The 27,614-nt window shown below is 37.1% G+C and overlaps 7 protein-coding genes and 1 non-coding gene across 14 annotated transcripts; 4 read left to right on the forward strand and 4 right to left on the reverse strand.

The window, feature by feature from the left end:
* Positions 1–357: 357 nt before the first annotated feature.
* Positions 358–5,321, reverse strand: LOC8277964 (pyrophosphate--fructose 6-phosphate 1-phosphotransferase subunit beta). The gene is made up of 16 exons (XM_002518370.4): positions 5,048–5,321; positions 4,788–4,949; positions 4,588–4,709; positions 4,316–4,369; positions 4,126–4,232; positions 3,912–4,017; positions 3,510–3,573; positions 2,948–3,036; positions 2,446–2,577; positions 2,109–2,279; positions 1,903–2,018; positions 1,541–1,652; positions 1,297–1,381; positions 936–980; positions 767–835; positions 358–663 (listed from the first exon to the last, which is right to left on the reverse strand). Exons 1-16 carry the CDS (start codon positions 5,193–5,195, stop codon positions 587–589), a joined length of 1,659 nt encoding a protein of 552 aa, XP_002518416.1. The 5' UTR covers positions 5,196–5,321; the 3' UTR covers positions 358–586.
* A 1,475-nt stretch (positions 5,322–6,796) lies between these two features.
* LOC8277962 lies at positions 6,797–8,032 on the forward strand. The gene is made up of 2 exons (XM_002518368.4): positions 6,797–7,299; positions 7,372–8,032. Exons 1-2 carry the CDS (start codon positions 7,213–7,215, stop codon positions 7,981–7,983), a joined length of 699 nt encoding a protein of 232 aa, XP_002518414.2. The 5' UTR covers positions 6,797–7,212; the 3' UTR covers positions 7,984–8,032.
* A 3,251-nt stretch (positions 8,033–11,283) lies between these two features.
* LOC8267624 (1-aminocyclopropane-1-carboxylate oxidase) lies at positions 11,284–13,080 on the forward strand. Of its 2 annotated transcripts, none has more exons than XM_015728678.3 (4): positions 11,284–11,695; positions 11,808–12,034; positions 12,152–12,392; positions 12,553–13,080. In XM_015728678.3, the coding sequence occupies exons 1-4, from the start codon at positions 11,591–11,593 to the stop codon at positions 12,832–12,834; spliced, it is 855 nt and encodes a 284-aa protein (XP_015584164.1). In that variant the 5' UTR covers positions 11,284–11,590; the 3' UTR covers positions 12,835–13,080. The 2 variants fall into 2 exon arrangements, with proteins under 2 accessions (XP_015584164.1, XP_002535327.1); XM_002535281.4 differs by having other exon boundaries at positions 11,292–11,695; positions 12,152–12,485.
* A 739-nt stretch (positions 13,081–13,819) lies between these two features.
* LOC8277961 (protein CLMP1) lies at positions 13,820–17,111 on the reverse strand. The gene has a single exon (XM_015718822.3). It carries the CDS (start codon positions 16,685–16,687, stop codon positions 14,333–14,335), a length of 2,355 nt encoding a protein of 784 aa, XP_015574308.3. The 5' UTR covers positions 16,688–17,111; the 3' UTR covers positions 13,820–14,332.
* A 705-nt stretch (positions 17,112–17,816) lies between these two features.
* Positions 17,817–17,946, forward strand: LOC112534768. The gene has a single exon (XR_003079025.1). It is a non-coding gene; the product is annotated as a small nucleolar RNA snoR111 (small nucleolar RNA).
* A 430-nt stretch (positions 17,947–18,376) lies between these two features.
* On the reverse strand, positions 18,377–20,613 carry LOC8277960 (protein TORNADO 2). The gene is made up of 2 exons (XM_002518366.4): positions 19,264–20,613; positions 18,377–18,805 (listed from the first exon to the last, which is right to left on the reverse strand). Exons 1-2 carry the CDS (start codon positions 19,759–19,761, stop codon positions 18,494–18,496), a joined length of 810 nt encoding a protein of 269 aa, XP_002518412.1. The 5' UTR covers positions 19,762–20,613; the 3' UTR covers positions 18,377–18,493.
* A 466-nt stretch (positions 20,614–21,079) lies between these two features.
* On the reverse strand, positions 21,080–24,667 carry LOC8277959 (ubiquinol oxidase 4, chloroplastic/chromoplastic). Its single transcript, XM_015718813.3, has 9 exons — positions 24,288–24,667; positions 23,999–24,191; positions 23,680–23,773; positions 23,128–23,246; positions 22,542–22,650; positions 22,160–22,228; positions 21,687–21,758; positions 21,561–21,608; positions 21,080–21,428 (listed from the first exon to the last, which is right to left on the reverse strand). The coding sequence occupies exons 1-9, from the start codon at positions 24,422–24,424 to the stop codon at positions 21,196–21,198; spliced, it is 1,074 nt and encodes a 357-aa protein (XP_015574299.1). The 5' UTR covers positions 24,425–24,667; the 3' UTR covers positions 21,080–21,195.
* A 227-nt stretch (positions 24,668–24,894) lies between these two features.
* On the forward strand, positions 24,895–27,486 carry LOC8277958. 6 transcript variants are annotated; one of them, XM_048375072.1, is made up of 6 exons: positions 24,908–25,114; positions 25,284–25,751; positions 26,066–26,515; positions 26,633–26,942; positions 27,024–27,149; positions 27,247–27,486. In XM_048375072.1, exons 1-6 carry the CDS (start codon positions 25,064–25,066, stop codon positions 27,258–27,260), a joined length of 1,419 nt encoding a protein of 472 aa, XP_048231029.1. In that variant the 5' UTR covers positions 24,908–25,063; the 3' UTR covers positions 27,261–27,486. The 6 variants fall into 6 exon arrangements, with proteins under 6 accessions (XP_048231028.1, XP_048231025.1, XP_048231024.1 ...); XM_048375071.1 differs by having other exon boundaries at positions 24,895–25,114; positions 26,213–26,515; positions 27,024–27,486; XM_048375068.1 differs by having other exon boundaries at positions 24,903–25,164; positions 27,024–27,486.
* The last annotated feature ends 128 nt before the right edge of the window (positions 27,487–27,614 follow it).

Below are 27,614 nucleotides of genomic sequence, written 5' to 3' on the forward strand. Positions count from 1 at the left end.
TTAATTATCTTAAATTTTTATAATAATATTTTATTATTTATTAAATATTTTATTAAATATGCTCTAAATAATTAAACCAATTTTAAATTCATATCAATAAATTTTTGAATCTAATATTTTAAAAGTTATAGCTAAGCAAAGTATAATATAAAGTTAATTTAGAGCAATGTCGAATAAAATTATAACATTATTATTTAAAATTAGAGACTTTAGTTAAACTAAAAGAGATCATATGTAGACTCTTGAATTCATAACTCAATTAATGTTTGATGAGTGAGGTGAACAGCAGAATATTAGCCATATGATCCATTAACCTTGGAGCAATTTAGTATTTGATGTCACATGAATATTTTTGCATAAAAGAAAATGATTCATGCACCGCAGGGGATCCATCATCCAACGGTGTCACTCTTTTTACTTAGAAATAATAATAATAATATCCAAAGATAGAAAGAAAGGGCACAAGCATGTGAATGCAACTTTGTGGGGAGAATGATGAAACATTTCTATCAGAGTGCAAAATTACCATTAAATCCCAAACTCTCCTTCACTCGGGATAACATACAATTTTCCACGCCTATAATGTCTAAGCCACGGACCCCAATTCCAACAGTAACGTGTGACTGGCTGCATCAGAACCTGGGCCCATAAATTGGATGGGACCTGATTTTTTTTTTTTAAATCAAATAAAAAAAAAGCTCAGTTAGTTGCCGACCACAGATTACTGCATCGAAACTCATTTCTATATCAACGCCGAGTCTCTTACCAGGACTAACGTAACGATTCTTCAGTGCCCACTCCTCCCGCAGGGATGCAAATTTTTTGAACGGTGCACCTGAATTACCATACATTCTTAGATTTTCATGCCACACAAACATCTAAAATGGAATTGCATTGCCCAACAGGAAAGATTCTGCATTACAACAAATTCTTACCTTCAAGCTCCACCATCGCCTTCTTGATCACAGGCTTGAACTTACCTGCCAAATGCAAAACTGATGAGCAAATAATAGCTATAACGCTTAAATTGAAAAATGCATGTTTACACACCCCCAATGTATCATATAATACAAGTTTTGGCCACCTTTCGAGTCTTACATTCTTATGTATCATGCATAAATTATAAGAATATTAATGAAGGCACCAAAAGCATGTCGCTCGTGTAAACTGTCCATGAAAGACACCCCCACAGATTCATGCTTCTAAAAGAGGGCAATAAACTATTAAATTCATCAATAACAGATGTCATAAGAGACAGAAAGAAAATGGAAAATAAGATGGAATGAAAAGCCGCACCGTGTCTCCTTTCTACATCCATTAAAGAAGTCAGTGCAGTGCCACCAACTGTCCATTCTGCCACAGGAGCACCCAAATTCCCAACCTGAGTTGGACAACAACATTTTTTCAGTAAATAAAGTACCATATTGCTGTCCCTTGTAGAAAGAAAATGGGGCAGCCTTAGTAGTAAGTAGTCACTCTAGAAAAGAAATCAAGACAGAAGACAGAGATCTAACGAAACAAATAGGTAAAAGCCACTCACAGATGATATCAGCCCAGTTTTTCCGCTGTGAAGGAGAGCTCCAGCTGCATAGCCCAAAGCATAGCAGTATGTGGAATCAAAGTTTGTTGGCAAACCACATCTTCCTTCATAACTGATGAATTGAAATCAAATATCAGGTAAAACCCCCATGAAGTAAATCGTGCATTGAAAGTCAATTATATTGCAATCAAACATGTGAACATGTGAACAATGATAGTCATCTTTTCCTAATAATAACATTATACTGCAGCAATGAGCACATCAACAACACCACTCGTACCCAAGAAAAAAAGAAAGTGTCTTATGCACATCTAAAGAAAATGACCAAAATTTAGGTAGCTATTTAGTTGAAGGGTAATTACCCAAAAAAGTGAGACTGTCCTTTGAAATGAGCTTTATATGTTCCTTGTTGCTTCCTCTTCTCTAACTCAGTTTCAACCATTTGAATAAGCATTTTCTCTGTCTCTATTTTGGCAACCTAAAAGTAAAACAAAGATAACATAAACTAGAATGCCTAGCAGAAGTCCAGTAGTTGAAAATCATTGCCACCAATGATATATGATAATACCTGGACATTTCCATGTGGATCTCTTTCCAACATCAATTGTTCCTGAATTGCTACGGGTAGAAATTCAAAAAGCTGCAAAGATTGACTTGTAAGTTTCTTTTTCCATAGCCCACCTTCATCTACAACATCATGGGCCAAAATTTCATTCAATTCAGCAATGAGATTCTGCACCTGCAATGTATAGTAGAAAAATGCCAATTAACAAGCTAAGTTATTTCTGTATTATTGCAGGAGAATAAGCAAAGGATTTACTACTACTGCGCATGAACATTATAGACATGGATATAAAAATTTGTGATATATTAACGATGTAAGTGTTTAGATTGAGAATTGGTACCTCTGGAATGAAATCAATCAAACCTTCAGGAATAAGGATAACACCATAGTTATAACCCAGATCAGCACGTTTACAAATTACATCCACAATGTAGTCAGTAACATCTTTCAGTGCCAGCTTCTTTGCAGCAACCTGCAAAGAGAAAATATGCAAGAGCAGCTACCTAAAATTGAGGCTTTAAGCACCACATAATCTGAAATGAATTGTCTAAAATTGTTAATGAATTATCTTTCAAACCAACTCAGTCTTATGTGTCACACACCCATTTATAGGGCGATCTTATTACTTAGTTGAGCTATCAAAAGTCATACCCAAGATCAAGTCAATGGACCCCAGTTACATGTAACAAAAAGGGAAAATGATAAGTAAGTTACTGTATCCCCTTGTAAAACTGTTGCATAATATGGCATACATTTCATAGGCAGTTATGTTTTATGCTGACATTAACAGTACAAAAAATAACTGAACTAGTCAATAATTTGAAACTAATAAAAGGAAGTACCTCTTCTCCAATAATTGTAATGTTTGGATGAGTTTGCAAAGCGCATTCTAAGGTGATGTGTGAAGCAGCACGCCCCATAAGCCGTACAACTACAGGGCAGCCATATTAAAAACAATGTTCAGTACAAATCATATCTATAAACATGCATGAGTAAATATGATAACATGTGGAGAGAAAGAGAGATAATTCAGCAAACCAAGGAATTTGAAGATTAGAGAACCAAAAAGGGTGACAGACTAAGAAAATTGGCTTCCATGATTTTTATGTCAATCAGGCATGGAGTGATTTATGGGCTAGTCTAAAACTTCTAGGGCCAGCTCGCATTCAGGTGATGAAAAAAGATAACACAGTTTTAAACAGAAAAGATTAGTTCTCCCATTTCTACACAGAACTTGGATGAACAGGTAACAAAGTTAAAGTAGTTGACAATCCAGATGAGGTATGTACGAAAAGAAGTAATTATCAAAATGATGTTCGAGTAATATCAACATTAGCTCAGTTCCAAATTCATCTAATGAAAGAAAGAACATCTTTGCAAATTGAATTCGACCTATACACTTACAGTGATAATATTTTCCAGTTGATCGGGCATCAATCATGACATTTCCAATCATTTCTGAATAGATCTGCATGCACCAACCTAATATAGTTACTTTGCACCACACATACAGGATAGTAAAAATAGGCAAAAGTTGTTGAACAAAGGATTAAATCTTGATTCAAATGATAACAGAATGGTAACAAACTCATTAGGGACCAAAATGTTTTGTAAAATGGAATAGTTAGAATCGTCTGCGATACTAGAAAAATGTATAGAGAAAACAGATATTAAATTTCCTCCACTCAAAGCAAACTAAAATTCAATGTAACTGAAGACGATATAACTGTCCTACTACTACTACTACTACTACTACTACTAATAATAATAATAATAATAATAATAATAATGCATAGTTATAATCACCTTGCATGCAGTGTCAAATCCAAAACTGGTTGGAACCTCTTTGCATTTGAGATCACCATCAATGGTCTTTGGGCAGCCAATGACACGGGTTTTCAAATTTTTACTCCTGATTGAACAATTGAAGGAAAGTAAGCTACAACTGGTGGTGGATGAAGAAATACTTGTAATCAGTGATGATTTGAAAACAGCAATGGAAATAAAAATGAGGGCATGCCTGAAGTTTTCAGCAAGCAGGCAAGCATTGGTGTTGGAGTCATCCCCACCAATAACAACGAGGCCATCCAAATCAAGTTTACCTGCTGTCTCTTCAGCTTGTTTAAACTGCAACACAGACCAAATTAAGCTGAGCATCTCTTCTAGATTTGGAAAGACAAAAGTAGGAAGGAGTAAAGAAAGAGTCTCACCTGCTCAGGTGTTTCAATTTTGTCTCTCCCACTGCAGATCATATCAAAACCACCCTGAAAAAAAAAATAGAAATTTTGAGCCAAAGATGAAATATATAAAAAGAGGATAAGTGAGAAAGTAAAAGTATAGAAGTGCATATCCACGAAAAACAAGGTGAAAGCAAATATTAATTTTTTTAAAGATTCCGAATGTAGGAGCGGATGTTACAGTGAATAAGATGGTATCCACTACCGAAGGAGGCTCTTTTTTAGCCAAGAAAAAAAAGGGATACCTGATTCCTATAGGGATGAATATAATCAGCAGTTAGTTGAACGTAATTGCACTTCATGATGCCAGCAGGACCACCTCTAAAGCCGTATAAAATGCTTCCTTTAGCACGATCCTGCAAGTAATCTAGAACCGAAAACCACCAAAGATCACATTCTGATTCCTATTGATAGAGATCGAGAAGGAACTGAAAAGATCCCTCACCGAAGATTCCAGAGATGACATTGTGGCCACCAGGAGCCTGACCTCCGGACAAAACAAGACCAATCTTAAGCTGCTGATTGGAATCAAGTGAATCAGCAACGTCGGGGACCAACATTGCAGATGGCTGTCCGAACAGATTGGGGAATAGTTTGGCGATCTCATCTGGGAAAAAGGAAAATGGGGAAGGAAGAAAAGTGGTCGCAGAGTTCAGTGACACAAATAAATAGAGAACAGGTAACTAAAAAGGAAAAGAAAAAGACCAGGATTGCCAGCAGCGGAACTAGGGGGGCCTTGGACGATTTTGAAAGGATGGTTGAGGACGGAGGGGAGAGGAAGGACGTGCTCGATACGGCTGCTTTGCACTTCACTGTAAACTGATGCTGCCCGTCCGCTGTTCGGAGTCGCCATTGTCAGGATTTGCTTTTGTTTTGTTTCTTGACCTAACTCTCACACCTTTCCTTTTATTTTCAATGGAGCAGAGACTTGAGGAGGAAAGTGTGACCCAAAGAACAATGAAAGCCTGTTTTAGTTTTATTTATATTGAGGGTTAAGGGTTTTAAAGTTTGGTGGCAACAGTGGTCAGAATTCTAGTTGAAAGGGTAACATAGTCTTTTCCCACTGGGTAAAATCGATCTCTTTAGGCTTTAATGTCGAGTTTTTTTTCAGAAAAAGAAAAAGATTTGGTGAGAGAGGGAAGAGGCTCACTGGGGTGGGGTGGCAATCTTATTGCTCCCTGAACTTATTAGCCAGGTCAAGTTTGAAGCTTTTCCATTTAAAATCAAAGGGCAATATAGGTGGATAGGAAATCATGATGCTAGAAACTTAATTCTTAACTTAGTGATTAATAGGCTTATGTAGTTCATTACTTTAATACCGTAGCTTGTGAAAAATTAGAAATAAAAGAATAAAATCATATAATGAGTGAATGTTGAAAAAAGATGAAATATAATAAAAATCTCGATTATTATTATTATAATAAAGAGAACTGAGTTTGATGAGTCGGTTGCTTTAGAGATATGTGTTTGGTTTGGAGTAAATCAAATAGACAGAAAAACATTTGGCATTATTAGGTGAAGAAGTTGATTTTAGAATGAGTTGAAGCTGGCCAACAAGTTCAGGTGTAAAATTGGAGATTCACAGACTGGTGGGCGCCATCTATTCCCTCCCAGCTGTACCATTTTATTCTCCAAATCTAATTGGGCTCTCTACTATTCAATGGCCCAATCCACTTCTTAATCTGTTGTGTGACATGTCAACCTTCAACTAAAATTGGACTGTATTTCCAGTTACTGGGCCTAAATTGGGTGTCCATTAGTATATAATGGGCTCATTTTCTTTCTGATTCTGAGCTTCCTATGACAAGTGTTTCTTTCTTTTCTCTTTTTAATATGGGCTTCTGCTGGCTGATGATGTTTGGTAGTACAAGTTGTAGTCGTTTTAATTCAGGGGTGTTGTCTTGTGTCCCTAATTCAGGACAACAACTTTCTTACACATAACTATGATAGAGTTGGTTTGAATCGTAACAAGGACCAACTGGTTTGGAGGGAAGGTGCTGCTCCTCATTTATTTCCAAACAGTAAAGCCTGTCTGTAACTGTAAGGAGAGTGGAAATGCAAATTATTGGTGAACAAATAATAAAGAAGTTAAAAGGGTATCATCAAATCATGTGAGTAGGTTGGGGATGCCATCTATTTCCTAATAATACTTAGTTGGAATTCCCATATATATACACCCCAAATCATTCATCTATAAATAAAACTAACGCAACAACAACAAGAAGAAAACGAAACATAAAACCAATAATCAATTCAGCTTGTTAGGATTTTAAATTAAAAACTATTATATTATACGACCATCAAATCATAATGCTACGACTAATATATTTTTGTTCTAATCATAATACACATACACATACACATACACAGTGTATCCTTTTTCATGTAATCATAATCATATCAATTCAGTACTTCTATTCTCATCCATTTAATGTCTTCTTCATTCTTTCTTTTCTTAAGGAAAAATATTATCGGACACTTAGAAGAAACAAAAAAAAAGTAATGTTAATGTTTTTCTTTAGAAAAACTAAAAAGAAACGCAAAAAAAGCACCAATTATTATAATGCCACTTGGCAAGACCTCGTGGCCTTCTGCTCCGGCTTCAATGGCTTTTCGCTTGCCGGCGTTATTGGTTAAATCAGAACTCAACCACTAAGACAGCACCCGATTATTATAATTATTTATTTTATTTTAATAATAAACAAGATCGATAGGGGTTCAAAGAAAGGCAATTAATAAGCTTCAGTATGCATCATGAGTGCATAATATTAATAACGATGCTACCAACTTCAGTCTAATTTAGTTATTCAGGTCCTGTTCGATTGCAATGCAATGCTACTAGCGCAAGCGCTGCTGCTGCCTTTGGCCCCATGATTACGAACGATAGGAGGAGGCGGTGCTCACGAGATTTGCATGCCCCAACACCACCTCTCGCTCTCATCCAAATAAATACTGCGGTATCTACTGTTTCTCGACTATCATTTTTTGTTCTCTTCATAATCAAAATGGCTAGTGATGTTGCATTGCAGGAATCGACGGGAGAGTTCAAAACGATTCTCGGGTTGCTGAGAGACCAAATGGAGGAGGACGGCAGGAGAAGCAGGACCGCAGCCACCAGGATGACTATAAAACAACGACTGGGATTAAGAGCATTTGGCTGTTGTGGGGCCAGTTGGGGTTCCAGTTTCAGGTCTACCGCCATTAGCGTCGCAGACGACATTCAACCCCCGCAGCATCAGCATCGAGAACAACAAAATGGAGGTCAGAGTCCTTCTCAAATACGAGTAGTAATAGATCCGGGTTGTTTGCCTCATAGTCCGATTAGACCGAGGAGTATGAATTTAGCGGCGGCGTTGGCGGCGGAGAGGCAGTATCGGGAGAGCACGGGAGAGACAGCGCCTGGTACGCCGCTGAGGGTATCGTTGATGAGGCTGCTGGAGGAAGCAGCGGAGGAGAGCGGCAGATCTGGAGGAGGAGGTAATGATACAGTGTGCTGCGTGTGCATGGTAAGAAAGAAAGGAGCAGCGTTTATCCCATGTGGGCATACGTATTGTAGAGTGTGTTCGAGAGAGGTATGGCTGAATCGAGGGTCCTGTCCCCTCTGTAATCGTTCAATCCTCGAGATTCTGGACCTTTTCTAATTTCACATGTACGCATCTCCCTTTCTTCAATGAAAGCAAAGCTTGCTTCTTTTTTGTTTTTTGGACGACTGACCCACAAACTCGGCCCAAACATATGTTTAGGGCTTTAATGAACAGTTAACAGCACAAATAGTATTGTTCTGTCAGGCCTTGCTAAACTGGCAGGCATTAATAATATAAAAAACCAACAAATATGTTAGATAGAAATTTGTGGGATGAGTCTGACCAAGTCTAAAATGAAAATGTAGACTTGATTATTGATAAGTAGTGGAGGATAGGAATAGGATACGCATGCATTTTTCATCTATCTCTAACCAAGGAACCATGAAAGAGACGCTTTCCTGTTCCCTTCACCGCATATTTATACTGTAATTAATGTTCAGTCACTGTTGCTTTTTTCTTGCTTTTTGAGTTTTTGGAATTTCTCTTCTTTTCTACTTGTAAAAGCCTCTTTTCAATCTTCTCTGCTTTTGCACTGATGTTCATTGAACTGTTAATTGCCCATCTCAGTCTCTTTTCTCTCTGATATCGATACATTTCGCTTTCCAACAAACCCAAAAACAAAAAAAGAAACGAACCCAACCCCTGCTTCCTTTCTTTCCTCAGTGCTGTCTCAATCTCTTCACTGTTTTTCTATTCTTTTTTAGCTTTTGGATTCTCAACTCCAAATATTACACCCTTTTTTTCTTCTTTTTAAACTTCACACGCATATATATACATATTTTCTTGAACTAATTAAATAGGATTTCATTTGTATACTGGTTTTACAAAAAGAAATGATCCTAGAAGATATAAATGGAAACAATAACATATATAAACAAACTTGCCCAAAAAAGAATCCTATAGTTTGTTTGTGGATGTAAGAATAAAATGTCTTTTTCTTATTTTATTTAACATCCTGAGGAAGGGGGGCATCCAACAGTACACAAGAAATCAAGACATAGCAGGTCTGTTTTCTTCCATTCTAATATTCCCTCTGTTTAAGGTCTCATTTGAAAGCAATCTTTCAAAGATCACAGATTTAATTACTAGACAGATCCATAAACAAGAATCGATCGCATGAACTAGTTGGACCATCTGCTCTATCCGTCCGAGAAAGTATTCGCAACGCATACCGAAAGGGTACCAATGAAGCCCAGCTGCAGGCATATATTATATTATATATATATTGATCAATCACACATTCAGTATATATTGTAAAACGCATTATGATTCCCTGGCCTGATTTGATGTCCTTATTAGTTACTCTCTAAATTTAGACCATCCATAGATGCATAGATTAAATTAATTAAAGAGGGATGCCATGTGAGTGTAGGACTCCTCACCAACCACTTATAATTTGACATGAGATTATATTGGATGCTCAAGGACAAAGTAACTCCAAAGTTATTTTAGTTTTAGACAATATTTAGTCTAGTCATTTACTTAGTAATTCTCTTATTTTATTTTAAGCCACTCAAATTAATAATACAACTAAAGTTTCTTATCCCTGCATAAATTAAAGCAAAGTTGGTGTAAATATATTTATAATAATTACTATTGCTAAATTAATATGATAGTTAACTAACAATAATAACCGAAACTAATAAAGATATGAAGGTAAAAAAAACCATTTATTAAATAAATAAATAACAAAATTCATACAAAAATAAAAAAAATTAAACTAAACACTTATAAAAACTAGTACAACATATTTAACACAATGGTTGTGGTATTAAATAGAAAGACATAAATAATAAAATAAAAACTCCATTTAGATCTACAATTTATTCAAGTAGGAAGATAATTAGTTATCACTCTCTACTTCTTGAGATGATTAGTCATCACTCTCCACTTATTAAAAAGCTCCTTACATCTTAAAAAAAGTAATGAAAACTAAATTAGAAAATTGTAAAGAGAATAATGGTGGACAGATGCAGAAAGTAGATAAGTCTCCTCTTTTTCTAGAATTAAGTTTGTATAAATATATATAGAGAAGAATCTTAATCTAAATAAGTCTCTCTAGAGATATATATAAGACTATAAGTATTTTTGTTTTCACTAAATATTATCTCATAAATAATTCTTAATATAAATTTTAATAATAATATAAAATGACTAAAATGCCCCCCTGGGCCTTATATAATTCGGCTAACACAATACATGGCAAGTCCACGTGTCTTAATTTTGGACTTTGACACAAATATATGCAATTAAGCTTCTTTTTTAGTATTTAGCTCCAAATTTGTCCTCTTTTATTAATTTTACGTGAAAATAGATAATTAAACTTAAATGAGATAAAAATACATATTTTTAATATATTATATATAGAAATATATATTATTAAAACTCTAAAATACCCTAAATAATTATATATATCTAGGCCATGTAATTAATTAGAAGTAAATTAATTCCCATTTGGGGGATTTTAATTATTCTCCAAAGAAAGTAGATTTCGGTTCTTAGAAAAGTAACAATGGTCTTAGATTCTAGATTGTCGTATTAACACAGCTGAAAAATATGCACACACCGCCAAATCCATAATTAGGACCCACATTGGTCTAAAGCCTTTTCTTTCTTTTACTTTTGTTATAACGTTTGATCTTCTAGCATTGCCCAATTTTTGTTTAAGCCTCCTAATTACATCATTAGCCTAAGCTAAAGATATAATTAAAGATGATGATGTATGTATGTGTATCTTTTAATTCCCTTTCCAATTTTTTCTTTTTATTTTCTTTTCTGCATCGGATACTTATTTCAAATGCTTATGGCATTCTTGTAGAATATGACAATATGCATAAGCTAAAGAAGAACGCCTTACAAATATTAATTAGTTACTAGACCCTGGGGCTGGAGGCAATCCAAGAATCACATCTTTACCAGTAGCAGCATGATACCTTATAGTCTTTGCCTTATTTCTTTCTTAGCTTTCGCCTTTTATACTTTCGTTTTCTGGTGAATCGGCAGTCGTCTTAAAATTAGAAATATTTGAAGCATTCAAGCAAGGAAAATTCCATAAATGGCGCGTGCGTATGGAAAACAAAGCTACTGGTAGTAGTAGGCTCATCACCAGTAGTAGCTAACCATGCACCATCATCGGGTTTGGTCAAGTCTAAACAAAGAAAGAAAAAGGAAAAACTTAAAAAAGTGAAGGAAGTATGGAAAGGGGGTGGGGTGGGGTCTCAAATAATCCATTAAAAACTTTAAGTATACATGTAGAAAAGCTAAGTACATAAAGCCACAATTATAAAAAGAAAGAGATGATATTGATAATAAGAAAATCATTTTAGCAATGCCCTGCATACATATATAGTGATACAACTTAGGGGATTGGGGGGTTCCATCCTGATGTGATCTACATGCATCCTCCATGATTCCCTGTTTTTACTCTTTGCCTTTTTCATTTTCTTCAGATTTTCATTCTTTCCATTTTCTAGATGCTTACACTATCCTTGTTTTTTTTCCAAGTTGCCCAATTCTTTTTTTTTTTTTTTTTTTGATTATTCCTTTCCTTTACCTCTCTTTGCATGCCTATAAATTGCAAAAGCTATTCAACTTCATATTTCACACAAAAGAGTGAGAGTTTTAAAGAAGTCTAGCTAATTCTAATTAAGAGCGAGGTAAAAAAATGGAGTGCTTTCCAGTTGTTGACCTGTCAAAGCTTAATGGTGAAGAGAAAAAACCGACCATGGAGCTCATCAAAGATGCTTGTGAGAATTGGGGCTTCTTTGAGGTACTCAATTCTAACAAGTCTTATATATGTATATAAATATTATTTGTTGTTGCTGTACGTATTTGAAGAAAATAGGCCGAGTTAACTAATTATTCCTCTTGTACGTTCATAGTTGGTGAACCATGGGATATCCCATGAGTTGCTAGATATTGTGGAGAGATTGACAAAGGAACACTACAAGAAGTTTATGGAGCAAAGGTTCAAGGAAATGGTGGCAAGCAAGGGTCTTGAGGCTGTCCAATCTGAAATCAATGATTTGGACTGGGAAAGCACCTTTTTCTTGCGCCACCTTCCTATCTCAAACATGGCAGAAATCCCTGATCTTGATGAAGAATACAGGTTCTTGATAGATCTATATATAACAGCAAGTAAAAAGTTCCAATATTCATTCTTGTTTCTTTAAAGAAAAGGGTGTTGATTACCTATATATGTTTTTGTGGTAAATAAAAATAACAGAAACACAATGAAGGAGTTTGCAAAGGAACTGGAGAAACTAGCAGAGAAACTACTGGATTTGCTGTGTGAGAATCTTGGGCTGGAGCAGGGATACCTGAAAAAGGCATTCTATGGATCAAAAGGACCGACCTTTGGCACAAAAGTAAGCAACTACCCTCCGTGTCCAAAGCCAGACCTAATCAAAGGGCTGAGGGCCCATACAGATGCAGGTGGCATCATTTTACTGTTTCAAGATGATAAGGTGAGTGGCCTCCAGTTGCTTAAGGATGGCCAATGGGTGGATGTGCCCCCTATGAAACACTCCATTGTCATCAACTTAGGTGACCAACTTGAGGTACGCCATCGATCTTTGGTTTGACCACTACTCGTCGTTGCAAATTAAAATGTATAGTTCCATCCAGGTAATTAGCAATGGAAAATACAAGAGTGTGATGCACCGGGTGATTGCTCAAACGGATGGAACCAGGATGTCAATAGCTTCATTTTACAACCCGGGAAGTGATGCGGTGATATGCCCGGCTCCAGCATTGGTAGAGGAAGAGGCAGAGAAAAGGCAGGTCTATCCAAAATTTGTGTTCGAAGACTACATGAAGCTGTATGTAGGTCTCAAGTTCGAAGGCAAGGAGCCAAGGTTTGAAGCCATGAAGGCCGTCGAGAACATGGATCCAATTGCAAGTGCTTAATCATGAGATATGAAAAGTGAATAATAATACAATTAGCCCATGTTTTAGTTAGCTAGAAGAAAAGCTTGGGAACTTCTACATTAATATTATTATTGTATTTGTATGGTATGGTGTGGCTGCTTTTTAGAGTAAAAAAGTCTTGTGTTGTAGAACACAAAAAAGTGAACCGTGGGTAATTTCTGTCATATTCGTATTGCTGAATTAATTAATTTATGTATGAATAAGCCCATAAAATTGTTAGGTTTCCTTCTCATTCTAGTAAACACCACTAATACAGTTTGGTTTACAAAAAAACAATTCGGCAACTATTGACTATTAACCATATTAGAAGTAACTGCAGTAGCCATATCTTTTCAAGAAAGTAACAAAATAGACAGTCCCACCCACTTTGAGAATATATTATCGGCTCTTGTCCCTCCCCCCCCCCCCCCCCCCCACTATATGTAATTAAAAATCTTCAACCATTAATGAAAAGTTTGTTCTCTGCCAGTTTCAATGGAACAGCAGAAGACTAAATTCTCAATAATTCGCTGCGCATATACATACATATATAATTAGAACCATTGGAACTGGCTCATATAACAAAGAACTAAGGAGCGACCATTGCTTTAACTTGATATTAATAGCACAGGGATGAAGGATGTTAGATTTACATACTGCCAATTGAATGGCATTCACTATTTAAGCCAACAGAAGAGGTTAATCTCTTCCTTTTGCGGCAAGACATGTCAGGACAGGATAATCGCACCCATGTTTTTTGGTATTTTCAACACACACTTAAACGTCTACAATCATATTTAAGAGCAACAAAATATAGCAAAGTTCATAGAAATCCCCTTTCAGTTCCCAATTTCTCACCACCTACAACCCAAAATATAAATTTCAATACTATAGTGTAATAGAATATAGACACATACGAACAGCCTTTTTAATGTCTTCACACTTCACACTTCACACTTCACATGACTTTCCCTTTACTTCCAAATAAGAGAGAATCCATTTCGTCACTGTCTCATAAATTTACTAAAAACAATTTCTGCATGCTACACCCAGCAGCTCAACAAATCAAAATTATAAGTGAACAGATTTTTAAAACTGAAAACATATCTATAGGTTCAAATAATGAAACAAGCAATGTTACATAAGAATCAGGGATCTCATTATTAAACCACACTAAGATCAAGCACTAATGTCAAAAGTCCTAGACCAAAAACTAATTTATGAGAAAATCATTAGTATGTGAACAGAGAAACATCACCTCGAAGAAATTGGAGGCCTTATAAAGAAAGTTCTCTCAAATACATCACTGCTGATATTCAATGCTCGGACAAAAATTCTCAATTCCAAAAGAGAAAACAATCCACAATTCAACCCTTCAGCTGAGAAGACGAGCATTTCCATGTTCCAGTTCATGCTCATTATTAGGGAGAACATATGGAGGTAATTCGTTGACACCATGGAGTATCAGAGATAAAATCAGAGTACTTAATTACTTCTCTCATGCTTTATCCTTCTCCTTGCTCTTTTCTACTTCGCCAACAGTGTCAGTGTTGGCATTCTCAGCCTTTTTCTCACCTCCTTCAACTGCTTCCCTGTTGGAGCAATGGTTTTTCAAAACCATTGAAATGTCAGCCTCAGAAGCTCCAGCAAGCCTAAAACGTTCAACTGCAGTATCAAGGTTTTTTTTCCAACCATCCATCCCCAATTTGCATTCAACTTGGGATCTCTCAAAAAGCATGTTACCCCAGAAGAGGTGTATCTGCGATCTCATCACTGCTGCTTGTTCAGCTGCTTCGTCTGGTGAAATCTCACCCTGACCGCCATTACCCGAGGATTCACTTTCAATGCTTCCTTGTTTCTTCCTTCTTCTCAACACTTCTTCCTTCTTGCTTGCACTAGGATCTTTTAGCTCATTCGCTCTATGCTCCTCCAGCTTTTCCCACATCTCAGTTGCTGCTTTCATCTTCTCCTCTGCACTGTCAAAAAGTTTAAGAGTTTCTGTAGAGTCCCAGCCTGAGAGATCAATTTTCTTAGCAAGTGCAAATGACCAATGAAGTTTGGCCATTTCAAACTGCTGCTGTCCCAGTGCCAGCAGCCCCTCATAGAAGTCCGGCTTGATTAACAGCGCCTCCTCATACTTCTCTCTGGCTAAAGAATATTTATCCCTCACCCAGTCATAGGCTGCTTGAAGCTGTGCTGCTTTTACCTCCTTTCCAGCAGACTCGTCTAAGGGAATCCGTTTCCTTGCCGCACACATGTGAACGTTTCCCCAATTGAAGAAAGCCAGAGCAGCTACCTCCTGGAACTTTAAGGCAGCTTTGTCAAAGAGACTTTGAGCTTCTGCACTTGTCACAGTCTCCTCAAGTGCCTCAGAACACAGCTCCATTCCAAGCTCATGCAAGTCAATATGAGCATCTGGGTCAATACCAACATGAGTCCTGAAAAGCTGAGCAAACTCAAACAACCAATCATCCATCTCTACTTCTCTGCTCTCTGGATCTTCAGAAGCCCCTGTTTTCTCCTTTGGGGCCTCTTTCTCTGCCTTATCAATTTCAGTATCAACTGTTTCCAGCACTGATTCACCAAGTGATGAATGGGACCCACTTTCATCCTCCTTGGTCCTTTCAGCCTCAAAAGGTTTCTCCTCCTCTTCTTCCAGCAGAGGAGGCTCCTGCTCAGGACTCACCTCAACAATATGTAATCTTAACATCCCAGCTGCATCAGTTTTACCGGTATTAGGGTCCTTAGGCAAGAGGCTGTCTGCAGAGGCCTCTGCCAATCTGAGTTCAGCTGCACATGTTATAGTCACCAAATCGCCATCATTATCTTTATATTTGATCAGGACAGATTTCGAAGATGGAAAACGTTTGCTCACTATATCCCTTAGCACTTTAAAACTACAGTTCATTGGCATCTGTGCTAGTCTTATGTCATGATCATAAACAAGTTTCAGCGGCCTCCACTGAACTGCTACCTCCGAGACCTGCCCGTGAATGGGCAATGACATTGATGAAGATAGTGATGATTCTCCTCGGTTATCCTTGGCCAGAACAGCTGTAGGTTTTGAAGAGCCACTTGAAGGCTTCAACACAAGTTTCGGAAGCTGGGTTTTGCTCTCAGGACCATTTTCACTAATCACATTTACTTGTGACTTTTCCAGCTTGTTACCAGCCAAAATAGCTGATCCCGCAGGTGGAGTTGCAGCCTTCTTGGATACGGGACGGGCTGGTAAACAAGGCCCAAGACCAGCAATTGGTGCACCACGAACTGCAGATGCTCCTAATGCAGCAGGAGAAGGACGGCTTTGAAGGTCCTGCTGAGACTCCTGGCGAGGACCTAATGCTGTTCTTAATCTCCGGGCAATCTCCAAAGCATCTTGGTGGTTTGGTTCAGCTCCTAACAATATCTGAATATCCTGCATAGCCATTTCATACTTGCCAATGGCCTCAAATGCTCGAGCCCTCCTAAGGAGAGCTCTTACAAAGCGTGGCTGAACCTGAAGGGCCAGAGTGCATTCGGCAATGACAGTGTCATAGTCAATAGGTTTCATTTGCATCAAGCAAGCGGCTCTATTGCTGTGGAACACAGCACGATCAGGGTGGGTTTTGGGAGTCAATCGAAGAGCATTATCATACTGTTCAAGAGCACCCACATAATCCTTGTTTTGGAACCTCTTGTTCCCTTCTTCTTTGAGCTCATGAGCTCGTTTCAAAAATATTGAAGAGTCAAAATCGACAGCACCATTAGCATTTGGGGTGGTTGTTGAATTTGAACTACTACCGTTATCACCAGTTGATAATACTTGATTTAAACCAGCACTTCCCTTCTTTTTCCTACCACCTGATTTCCCCATAAAAATTAGCCTCACCCTTATACCTCACCCACTCAATAACACCCGGGTATATAGATATCCAAGCTCTTATTAAATCAAACTATGATTGAGAGTTGAGCTCTAATAATTGAAAAAAAAAAAAAGAAAGAAAGAGAGAGAGAGAGAGAGAGAGAGAGAGGGGAAGCAAAGAGTACTTACAAGGTCAGGTAGAAAGTTGAAGTCTTTGTAGCTTGTAAACTATCAAAATTGAAGCTAGGATGAAAGTTAATAGTGGGAATTAGAGAATTGCTGAGCGTTGAGCGGAGGTAAAGAAGTGGAGGAGGAAGTGGGCTTTGGAAAGGGGAAACCCTAGATGGTGCATTCAGCAGATTAATTTAATCAAATAGGAGATGGACCCTGGTGTTAGGTCATTACCAACCCTTGGATGAGTAGACTACTTGTATTGGCTAATTCGACAATCAGCGCATCCGACGTGGGTTATTTAATCTCTGCTGGCTAAGACGGATACTATAGGCACAAAATAATATATTTCGTTTTTGCACCTCAACTTTTCTTCTTTTTTTTCTTAAAAAGAAAAAATTATTTATAAATAAATGATAGCACAAAATAAATAATTCGTCTGCAAAACTTCTCCAATGTAACCACAAAATCAGAGCGGTAAATATGCAATTGATTTTTATAAAAAAATAAAAAAAAATAGCCTTTCTAATTATCCATTAGGTTTACTAAATAATATCCACTTTTGAAATAAATACAATTATAATGCTGAAAGTATTATAATAATTGACAAAGCGAGTTCAATAAAATATTATGGGAAAAGGAGAGAGGAGGGGGGTGGGGGGGGACAAAGTTGTAATTTTGGACACGTGAAAAGAGAGTGCTGCCTAGGGTTAGCTCAGTTAACCCCTTTATAAAAACCCAAGCAACAGATGGAAGGCCTCTGCTCTAAACTCTCCTTCGCCGCTGCATTCTGTGATTCTCAAATCAAGTTTTCAAAATCTTTTTAAGCATATTTGTTAAAATCAAAACTTTTGAACAAATTCTTCAGATTCTGCTGTTCTCTGTTTTTTAGAAAAGAAGAAACAAATTGTTTGAAAGGTTTTTGAGATGTAAAAAAAAAAAAAGAAAGGCCTCCGTTCTGTAAAAGAGTCAGATGAAGGGACAGGAATTAGGAATGTCTCTTTGTCTGGAACAGAGGGAGGTATATCAATTTCGGTAGGCCGAGATATCGTTTCAGTCGTCATTCTTCCATTGACGATTCGATTGTTGCTCGTCCACATTTTATTTTTATTTGAATGCCAATACGGATGTTGTTGGTGATTACTGTTTTTTCTTTGAGAAAAGAAAAAGAAGAAGAAAATTGATGAGAATGGCGGGTGTATCTGAATTGGACAGTAAAACATTGGACATTGACTCTGTCACTTTTGTTTTGCTAAGAAAATGTGTTCCTTCTTTCGATGAATCTTGCATTTTCTTTTCTCCGACTACTCGATTCGATTGGTTTGGGTGGCTGACAATAGCAAACTTAAGTTGTGGCGGTGAGGCTCAACATTCGACATTCAACAAGGCAATTAAATTAAATATGGCCCCACCCACCCACCTCTACCTTTTCAATTTTGTGTCGATGAAATGTTTTTCTATAATAATCAATCAACTTTCGGTGCCCCCACCACCCGCAAATTGCGCAATCACTCCCAAAAATCGCAAACATAAAAGTCATTCTAGCACACTACACTCTAAAATGGAATTCATACATTTAACAGAAGCAAATAACAGCAACAAATAGCTTACAACTTGAAAACATTCATTCTAAACTTAAACTCAAGTTCAAGTATAACCTTGCTTGTATCTTCGAAATATGTCTTCTGTTTTAGCATTCCTGAAGGCACAGCAACCTAACAAATACACACATATCAAGGCAACAAGAGTAATCAGCAGTATGATATCTGCCCTTCTCCATTCTTTCTTAATATTCGCCAACAATCCAGCCTTGCACGAATCACAACTGTAGCAAAGTTGATTTTGGTCATTGTTCCAATTCAGGCAGTCCATATCTGCAGCATTGTTGATAGGACTTATCCAGTACGTTGGATTCACAAATGTATACCCACATTGGGTAGGAGGCTTACAGCATCCTGACTGTAAAGCAACAAAAATTAACAACATAAAACATGAGTTTAGCTTTTATCATTCAACGTTTACAAGACCCCTCTTGTTAAAGAAAAAAATAAATAAAAGGGTTACTCTTATAGTGCCAAAGAAAGTAGTGTTTCTATATTACTTTCCATATTACTCTTTAAAGTGAAATATCAAGAAGGTCGCATTCCTTCGTTTCGGGACAAAAACAATATCATATAACTAGGAGGATAAAATCTCATAAACAAAAATGTGTTTCTACAATGACCATGAACAGGATAGATACAGTAATGACCTAAAACAGAGAATTTTTTTTTCTCTTTTCCTTCCGTTGAAGATTTAATTCCTTTTCTTTTTCTTAATCTTAGTAGAGATTTTCTTCCAGATTTAAGTTATGTGATTTAAACATGGAAGCTCAACTAAAATTAAAAATAAGAAGAAGAGAAAAAGTAAAAGTTTACCTGTAAGGGGGTAATACGAGCATTAAAAAAATCTTGAGCCATGCGATAACTCTGATTCAGCTCAGCACACATACTGCTAGAGCTAAGGCAGCTTCTGATTCGATCCCACTTATAAGAACTTTGAACCCTTTGGCGAAGCCATCCTGAATAATCATCAAGGTGATACTCCAAGTAGGTTCTACTTGGTGCAAGGTGACCCGAGCCCCTAAGGGTGACCATATAAATGAAAACCACCAAACATGCAAGCAATATTATAAGGATGAGCATTGCAATGAGATAAAATATTAGGAGCCATGGGATTCTCCAAAATCCTCCTACGAACCCTGCTAAAGCCACAACCAAAATGAGTATGCCCAAAATGATGACTGGCCATTGTAGAATCCTCACGCAAGAGTTGTCGGGCTCCATTGCCAGCCAGATCCCAGCACCGATGATCGGTATAGAGAGGAGCATTGCAACGAAGTTGATGGCACCGATAACATTATTGCTGAGTGCCATAGTTTGGAGTATGTTTTAGGCAGGCAGGTTCTGTTTTGCTGCTATGGAGCTCAGACAATGACAATGGAAAGAAAAGAAAAGGGGGGGTAGAGTACTAGTGATAGATGTTGAAAAATAGCTAAAATGACCAGCTTTAGTCATATGATATGATGCCCCACTCCATTTTTATTCCTTACTTGGATCCATGACAAGTAAAGAAAAGATGACCCTTTTTAATAGTGTTTTTGGCCCAATGACTCTGAGCAGCTACTTTTTGAAAAGGAGTTCCTTGTATTGGAAAGACGAGAGATTTAAAAAAAAAAAAAGAAAAAAAAAAAAAGGGAAGAAATTAGTTGTATGCAACTTTTTGTTTTTTTTTTCTTTGAACAATTAAACTTCATTGCATGAAATGGGCAAAGCCCAACGAAGTTGGGCAAGTTACATATAATTAAAACTAAGTTAACAATATTGTAATCCTAACAGATAAAAGGAAGAGCAGCGGCTTTAGTGCTTCAAGAACCCCAACGTGCAAATCCAAAGAGGGAATAGTTGTTGCTATGCTTTTGCACTTTGGCTTGGAAAAATAGCAACTAAATCATGCATTGATATATAAACGGAGGAGGGGGAAAGATCATCCCCGAAAGCCAAAGGCAAACACCTCTGAAGCCATTTTCACCCGAGATCAGAGTGTAGACAACTTGACTACTTCGCTAATAAAGGCGAAAACAATGATGCTGCTAGATGCAAAGTAAATCCCTTGCTTCTGTGCCTCTTGGAAGAAACAGGTACAAAAGCCACTTGAGCACTTAGAAGCAAACTTGAGATCTTTGATATGAAACCAACAAAAGCATAAAGCATTTGAAAACATAGAACATCGCCTACTTAGAGGCACTAGGAAATTATATATATGTGAGAGGAAAGGAAAATCCTAAAGAACAAAGTGGGTAAAATCTAGAGGGAGAATTTGTAAAGAGAGACAAAAGAAAAACAAGATTATGGGGCAGTTGTATGCAACTTAACTTAAGCTTTAATTGGTATGTGCTTTTGGAACTTTTATTTTCCCGGTTTTCTGTTATTCGTTTTATGGCCCTTCAAAAAGTTTGGTACTTGCTACACTCATTTAAAGTGATATGTTTATATAGGAACAATGGCCAATTTCACCCCTGAACTTTTGTGATTTGGGCCAAACAAACCTATTTTTACCTTTTTAGCTCAGATACTTGCCATTTTTAGCTCATATAATAACCTCTGTTTCTATATGGAAAATAAATTGATGATACCCACACTTACAAACCAAAACATAAAATGACTTCTTTTCTTTTTCCTCTTTTCGTATGTAATATATATATATATATATATATATATATATATATATATATATGTATGTATGTTTCATTTGTAAGCAAATACTTAGGATCTACACTGTTTCTTTTTGTATACAGTACCAAAAATAAATTAACCCCCTCTAATCTCTTCTTTTGATGGAGCTGACGTCAAAGATTTCTTCATACAATCAACAATCCCTTCACAATCTGCTTCCGGAAGGATGCAGCCTGATACATCCTCAATATCATTCTCTACATGTGAATGGGGAGACCGAAGGTTCCCGTGAGTCTGACAAGCCCTCATGGTTTTACAGTGTTCAGCTTCATCATCTCTGATGTTCAAAAATACATCATACAAATTATCTGCAAGGGAGAATAGTTGAAAAACAAACATTGCATCTGTCACTGTCTCAATTAAAAACCAGGAAAAATAAAATAAGCTCTTAAAATATCAAAGTTTCTCATAATAATATAGGGCAGGGCAGGGCATGTTACCTATTTTCGGCCTTCGAGAATGGGGAGCTCTGGAAGTTTGAAATTCATCTGGGAAAGGATTTGAGAAAGCATCAGTTCAGCTCACATGTTAGAAGACGATGATAGGCCATCAGGAGACAAACTTACCAAACAGGTACAAGTCACCCTCTGTATAGTATTTTACAGCAACTTCAGGTGCAGGCAATTTTTTCAACTCCTCTATAAATAAAGACAGACAACCAGTATATATCAGTATTGGTGCACTTGTAAATGGAGAATAGCGAATCTATAATGTTAAACAACGGATGAGGATTATTCATCTAACTGTTTGCACTTGCAGACAAAAGGATCTCTTAAATCATTAAACTGTGGATATAATAGCACTCAGGGGGTGCATAAAATTCCTCACAACCAGAGATAGGTGAAACTAATTCGACTTATATCATGGTAGGTATTATTGGTTAGTCGGACAACAAATAGTTAACCTAATAAACAAGGAAACAAAGAAGCAAGCAACTAGAATTAATAATACATCTGAAACTTTGTGACGCAGATGACACATGAGCATGAAAAACAATCCTAGGATTACCAGTCAGCATATCAAACTCTTAAATATATACCTCCTTGTGCCTTGATGAATTTGTCATAAGTTGCATATGCATGGCTTTCCACGCATTCAGAAAAATGATCTGCCGAAATGACAAATTTAAGCATATCAAAATCATCATATTTAACAGCATTTAGATGCTTGCAAAGTCAAACAAAGAAAAGTAGCTCTATATTATGATGTGTTCTTTTCTGACTTAAAATCATCCATAACAAAAGAAAACAACAGGTCTACAACTAGTATAGGGAAACCCAAGAAACAGATTATGTTTCCATATATCATAAAGGCTTGCTTCCTTGCTCCATTATATGGTTCCATTTAGGATCTCACTCAATGAATGAGATCTCAGGATGCAAGGCAGACAATATCAAAAAGTAAAATGTAGGTATACTTACAAGCCATTCTTGGACTTAATGCATACATGAAGACTGTCATAATATAGTATATGATTGCTATATGTTGTGCAAGAAACCGATCAAACCACCAAGAGTTACCCCCCAATTCCTGCAACCAAATCACCATGCTGTTAGAATCAAATAAACCATGCAGCACTACTACAATAATTCCATTAAATTGGCAGCCCAAATTCAAATTCAGGTGAGAGAGAGAAAAGATATTTAGGTGCAAGTGCAGGAGGGCAGATATGCATTTGTGTGCTTACACCCTCTGCATTTCTCCACTTTCTCACTGATTAGTATTGGTACTAATTTCATTCATCAATATTATATTTTTCCAATTTATTTGTTTCAAATAAAAGAAACTATGCAAGATATCATAGATGGAAATAGGAAGAGATTGGCGTAAGTAACATAACAAGATTTGATGGATTTGACAGAGAAACAAGCTCCCTATCATAAGTAACATTATAACAAGAACACACAGCATAACTTGTCCGACTACCAAAAACTACGAAGTAAGATGAATGAACAAGAAACTATAAAAATCTAAATGTGTAATTATATTAATATAAAGAATACCTACTTCCATGATAAGCAAATGGTGCATTTCATTCCAGCTCTCAGCAAAATGTACTTTAAGATAATCTGCTCTTCTCCACCAACCAAAACTCTCATACATGTGCAAGACAGACATAAAAGCTGCTACAGCAATCAAATGATTATGAGAGGTCACGACTAGGAAAATAAACAATTTTATATACTATTCAAAGGAAACCTGGGCCAGAATCATAGAGGTTTTGAGAAAAGACAGCAATACGTAAACGTGACCTAGATCACATTTTCAATAAGACAAAACCACAGAAATAACTTTTCATTCCCTGTGATGTGTAATTCCAAATGAATCACGTTTTCTGGCATGTTGTTGATAATGTTATGATATACGCAAGCATAATCAAGTATACAAACATGTCCTGGAGATCATTCCCTAGCCAATAGCAGCAGTATAAATGGGGTAACCCATCAAACTCTTCACAGGTAACATTGAAGGATCCCCAGCTAGTTAATTTTGCAATAAGACTTGCTAATAATGGCCATTAGATAACTTTTGAATGTAAAAGGGAACATTGGCACACACCAAAATATGGAACCCTTGCAATAGTTTCCAGCACAAAGAACCTTGCATAATCACGGTCATGGTAGAAAGCGTCTAGGATCTTTATGACTGAATCCTGGAAAGAACAAGAGGGTGTAAGTATAATCAGATGAGGAAATCCTAAACCATGGGTTACATCCAGCTGAAAGAAAATGTTAAAAGTTTTCAATTCACATTTTGTCAAATAAGCACAATGACAAATAAACCGGCAGCACTAGATCAATTCATGGAGCTTTTAACATAAGAAAAAAAGTAAATAAAAAAATGAAAAGAAAAAGGAAGAGAAGATAATAGAACTTGCCGTGAGAAAGACATTGACAGATTGTTCAAGCTTGATAACCCATCTCTCCAGAGAAGTATCCGGTGGGTCCCCACCTGTTCGTCCTCCTTTGCCGTCATCATCATCAGTAAAAGATTTGGGTTGAAATGTTTCGTCTATTACCACTTTCTCCTCATTTTCCCGCAAAACTGTTGCTTGGACTCGACATAACTTTCTATAAAAAGCATTTGGAACTTTATTAAGAAAATTGGAAGATAGTGAATAGAATGAAGAGAGAAATGATTGGAAAAGTCGCCAAGAAAGTACTTACCCAGTAGCTTTAAATCGAGGGGAAGAGAGGCTAATAAAAGACAAACCGTTACGGGAGCTGAAAGAAGAAAGGGCTTTAGAATTTGAGATTGCATAAACAGCAGCAGTTGTAGTAGGCGAGATACTCATCGTTGCCATTTATTTGGGAAAAAGAAAAGGAAAAAAATAAACGGTAGTGAAGAGAACAAGGGGAAAGGTGGATCTAGGAGGTTGAAATTGGGATATCCGAGAATAGTGGTAAACTTTGAACATGAAATTGTTGAAACAAAGAAAGAAAAATTTGTCGTCGTTCGTGATTGCGAGTTAGGCAGGCAGCAGAAAGTGGCGGGCGTTTCCTATCTATGAGCGGATATTCCTGGCCAGCTGCCCAACCAATGGGATTATTATTATATATTTTCTTAAATCCAAAGTAAGCGCAATTAATAAAGGATTAAAAAATAAATCAAGAAAAAATTGTAATGAACTGGGTGGGTGGTCGAGCCCATAAACAGGTCCACTCAACCCTTTTAGATGTTAAGCCCATATTCCAAGCAGTGGATTTATGATTATGATTGGCAGGTGGTGTAATGGAGAGCTGAATGGTAGATTTTTATCGCCTTCAGCATCTTTTTCTATCAATACCACCTAAGAAAGAAACAGAGGGAGGTTGTCCCTGTCATCACATGATTGACCCAATTTTGCCCAAAACTCTCAACTTTTTCTTCTCACGTTACATATCACTTTTAATTCATACAGCGCCAAGAAACAGTTAGTATATTACTCCACAGCTTAACTTTGATGCTAAAGTATGTCCAAAGAATACATCAAACTAACAATTTTGCAGACTCAGTAAGACGCGGCCAAAAATGATTGGCAATTATGTACTTTTCACATCACATGTAGGGTCGCACAGAAGTAAACACAAAGATCACCAATTTTTATATTATATAAGACTTGCAATACAAGTCTAAGAAGGAACTGAACTGATTTAGTACTATTTGATTTTGTTTCTCATCAGATACATGCTCCCCGATTCCCTTGTTTGGTCACAGATTCTGATATTGACAAAGTGTCCAAAGCTATGGAAAATGAAGGAGGAGTATCTTTCCTGTCCCAGAAGAAAGAAAATCTTGCTTACTTTTTCAACGACGGAATCGAAATGAAGAGCTTCAGACTATGCCTGAAATGGGTATGCTTAGATCAGTCTAACATTTGGAAGACGGGTCTTTCATGGTCCTTCTTTTTCCTTCTCGCCATCGGTATTCCTATTGTCTCTCACTTCTTTCTTCTGTGCTCTGACTGTGATTCAAAGCATCAAAGGCCTTATGATGCTGTCGTTCAGTTGTCTCTTTCTATATTTGCTATTGTTTCTTTCTTGAGTCTATCTTCTTGGTCTCACAAGTATGGCCTTAGCAAGTTCCTCTTCTTGGACAAACTAGATGATGAAGCTGAGAGGATTCGCCGGGGATACAAAGAACAGCTCCAGGTATTATTTTTTTCCTTTGAGCAATTCATTTTATTAAGATGCGAGTCGGATTTTACTTTCTGGGGTGATTTGGAACTTCTTTTTAATTTCCGATCACAATTAAAAAATATGTGCACTAACATACAGAATTGGTCTTAATTCGTATTGATGTAACGAGCTCATGCTATGTGAAATCAGATCCCCTGAAGAATTGCAACAATAGACTACTACTTAATTAGATCTTAAATGGATGTTTTGAATTGCTAAAATAGCCTACATGAAAGAAGAACATCTTGTGGGGACTGAGCCAAAATGTGAAAGTTGAATTCTTGCAGAAATCCATGAAGCTCCTTTGCATTTTTGTGCTGCCATGCTTAACTGCAGAGGCCGCCTACCGAATATGGTGGTACACCACAGGAGCCACCCAAATACCCTACTTTGAGAACAAGTATGTCAGTGACACGATTGCTTGCATATTGCAGCTGTGTTCTTGGGCCTATCGAATTTCGATTTACATCCTTGTCTGCATTATCTACCGATTGATCTGCTATTTGCAAATACTTAGACTTGAGGACTTCGCTCAAGTATTTCAAATGGAAAGCGATGTTGGTTCAATCCTAAAAGAGCACCTCCGGATCAGAAGAAATCTTCGTGTCATAAGCCATCGGTTTCGAAGGTTCATCTTGTTGTCTCTGGTTTTGGTCACTGCAAGTCAGTTGATTTCCTTGCTTGTGACCACTCGTTCAACTGCTAATAACAACATCTTCGAGGCCGGAGAACTCCTAGTATGTCTTTTTAAATCCCCAGTCACAGTATTATCTGATTACTACAACAATTGAGATTTTCTTTTTCTTTCTACGCAAGAGAAGAAGACTTACTAATTACTTGGATTGTGGGAGCAGCTGTGCTCCATTAATTTGGTGACAGGGCTCTTCATATGTCTAAGAAGTGCAACAAAAATCACTCACAAGGCACAGTCTATCACAAGCCTTGCTGCAAAATGGCATGTCTGTGCTACAATCAACTCTTACGATGACATGGAGGGTGAGACGCCAACAAACCAGTCTGCTTCTATCCGCCAAGTGTTTCCTATCGACATTGATTGGGTTTTGGATGATGATGATGACGATGGGGATGATGATCCGGACAGTAGCACCAAGCTGGTGCCAATTTTTGCGCACACAATCTCATTCCAAAAGAGGCAGGCTTTAGGTTAGTGGGAACAAAGTAAATCCATTAGTTTAAGGTTTCTTATTTATACGTGTGACTAATCATCAAGACACCGGGCTGCAGTGACATATTTGGAAAACAATAGGGCAGGCATGACTGTTTACGGGTCCATGATGGACAGGACATGGCTTCACACTATATTTGGAATTGAATTGGCTCTGCTCCTCTGGTTGCTTAACAAGACAATAGGTCGATCTTTTGTAGGCCTTCTCTGCTCGTGTATCAATACCTGCTTATATCAACTATTGACTTTTCGTTTTGTTTTCTTTTGTTTCTCTCCCCTCAGTGAATTGGACATGAAAGCGCCTGGACTTCACTTAAGGTATAAATGGAGTAATGTTGGTAGAGAGAGAGCATATAAAGGGAAGGATGCACTCGCAAATATGAGGAATTTTTTTTATTTATTTATTTGGTTTTTGAATTTTGTTACCACGCCAACTGCTATTGTATATGGATTTTGAATCAGAACATAAACATATTGTAGCCTTCTATAATCGCATGCATTTGGTTAAGTAGCTTTATTGAATCATGGCAAGTCAGATACAGCTATTGATTATTATTAAGCACACGCTGTTAAATTAGAAAACTCACTTGACTGCTTTCTTCCAAATCAATCAAGTCCAATTTCTTTGAAATAATATCCTTTTAATTCTT

Source organism: Ricinus communis, chromosome 5 (assembly GCF_019578655.1).
Source record: "Ricinus communis isolate WT05 ecotype wild-type chromosome 5, ASM1957865v1, whole genome shotgun sequence".
NCBI classification, from domain to species: domain Eukaryota; kingdom Viridiplantae; phylum Streptophyta; class Magnoliopsida; order Malpighiales; family Euphorbiaceae; genus Ricinus; species Ricinus communis.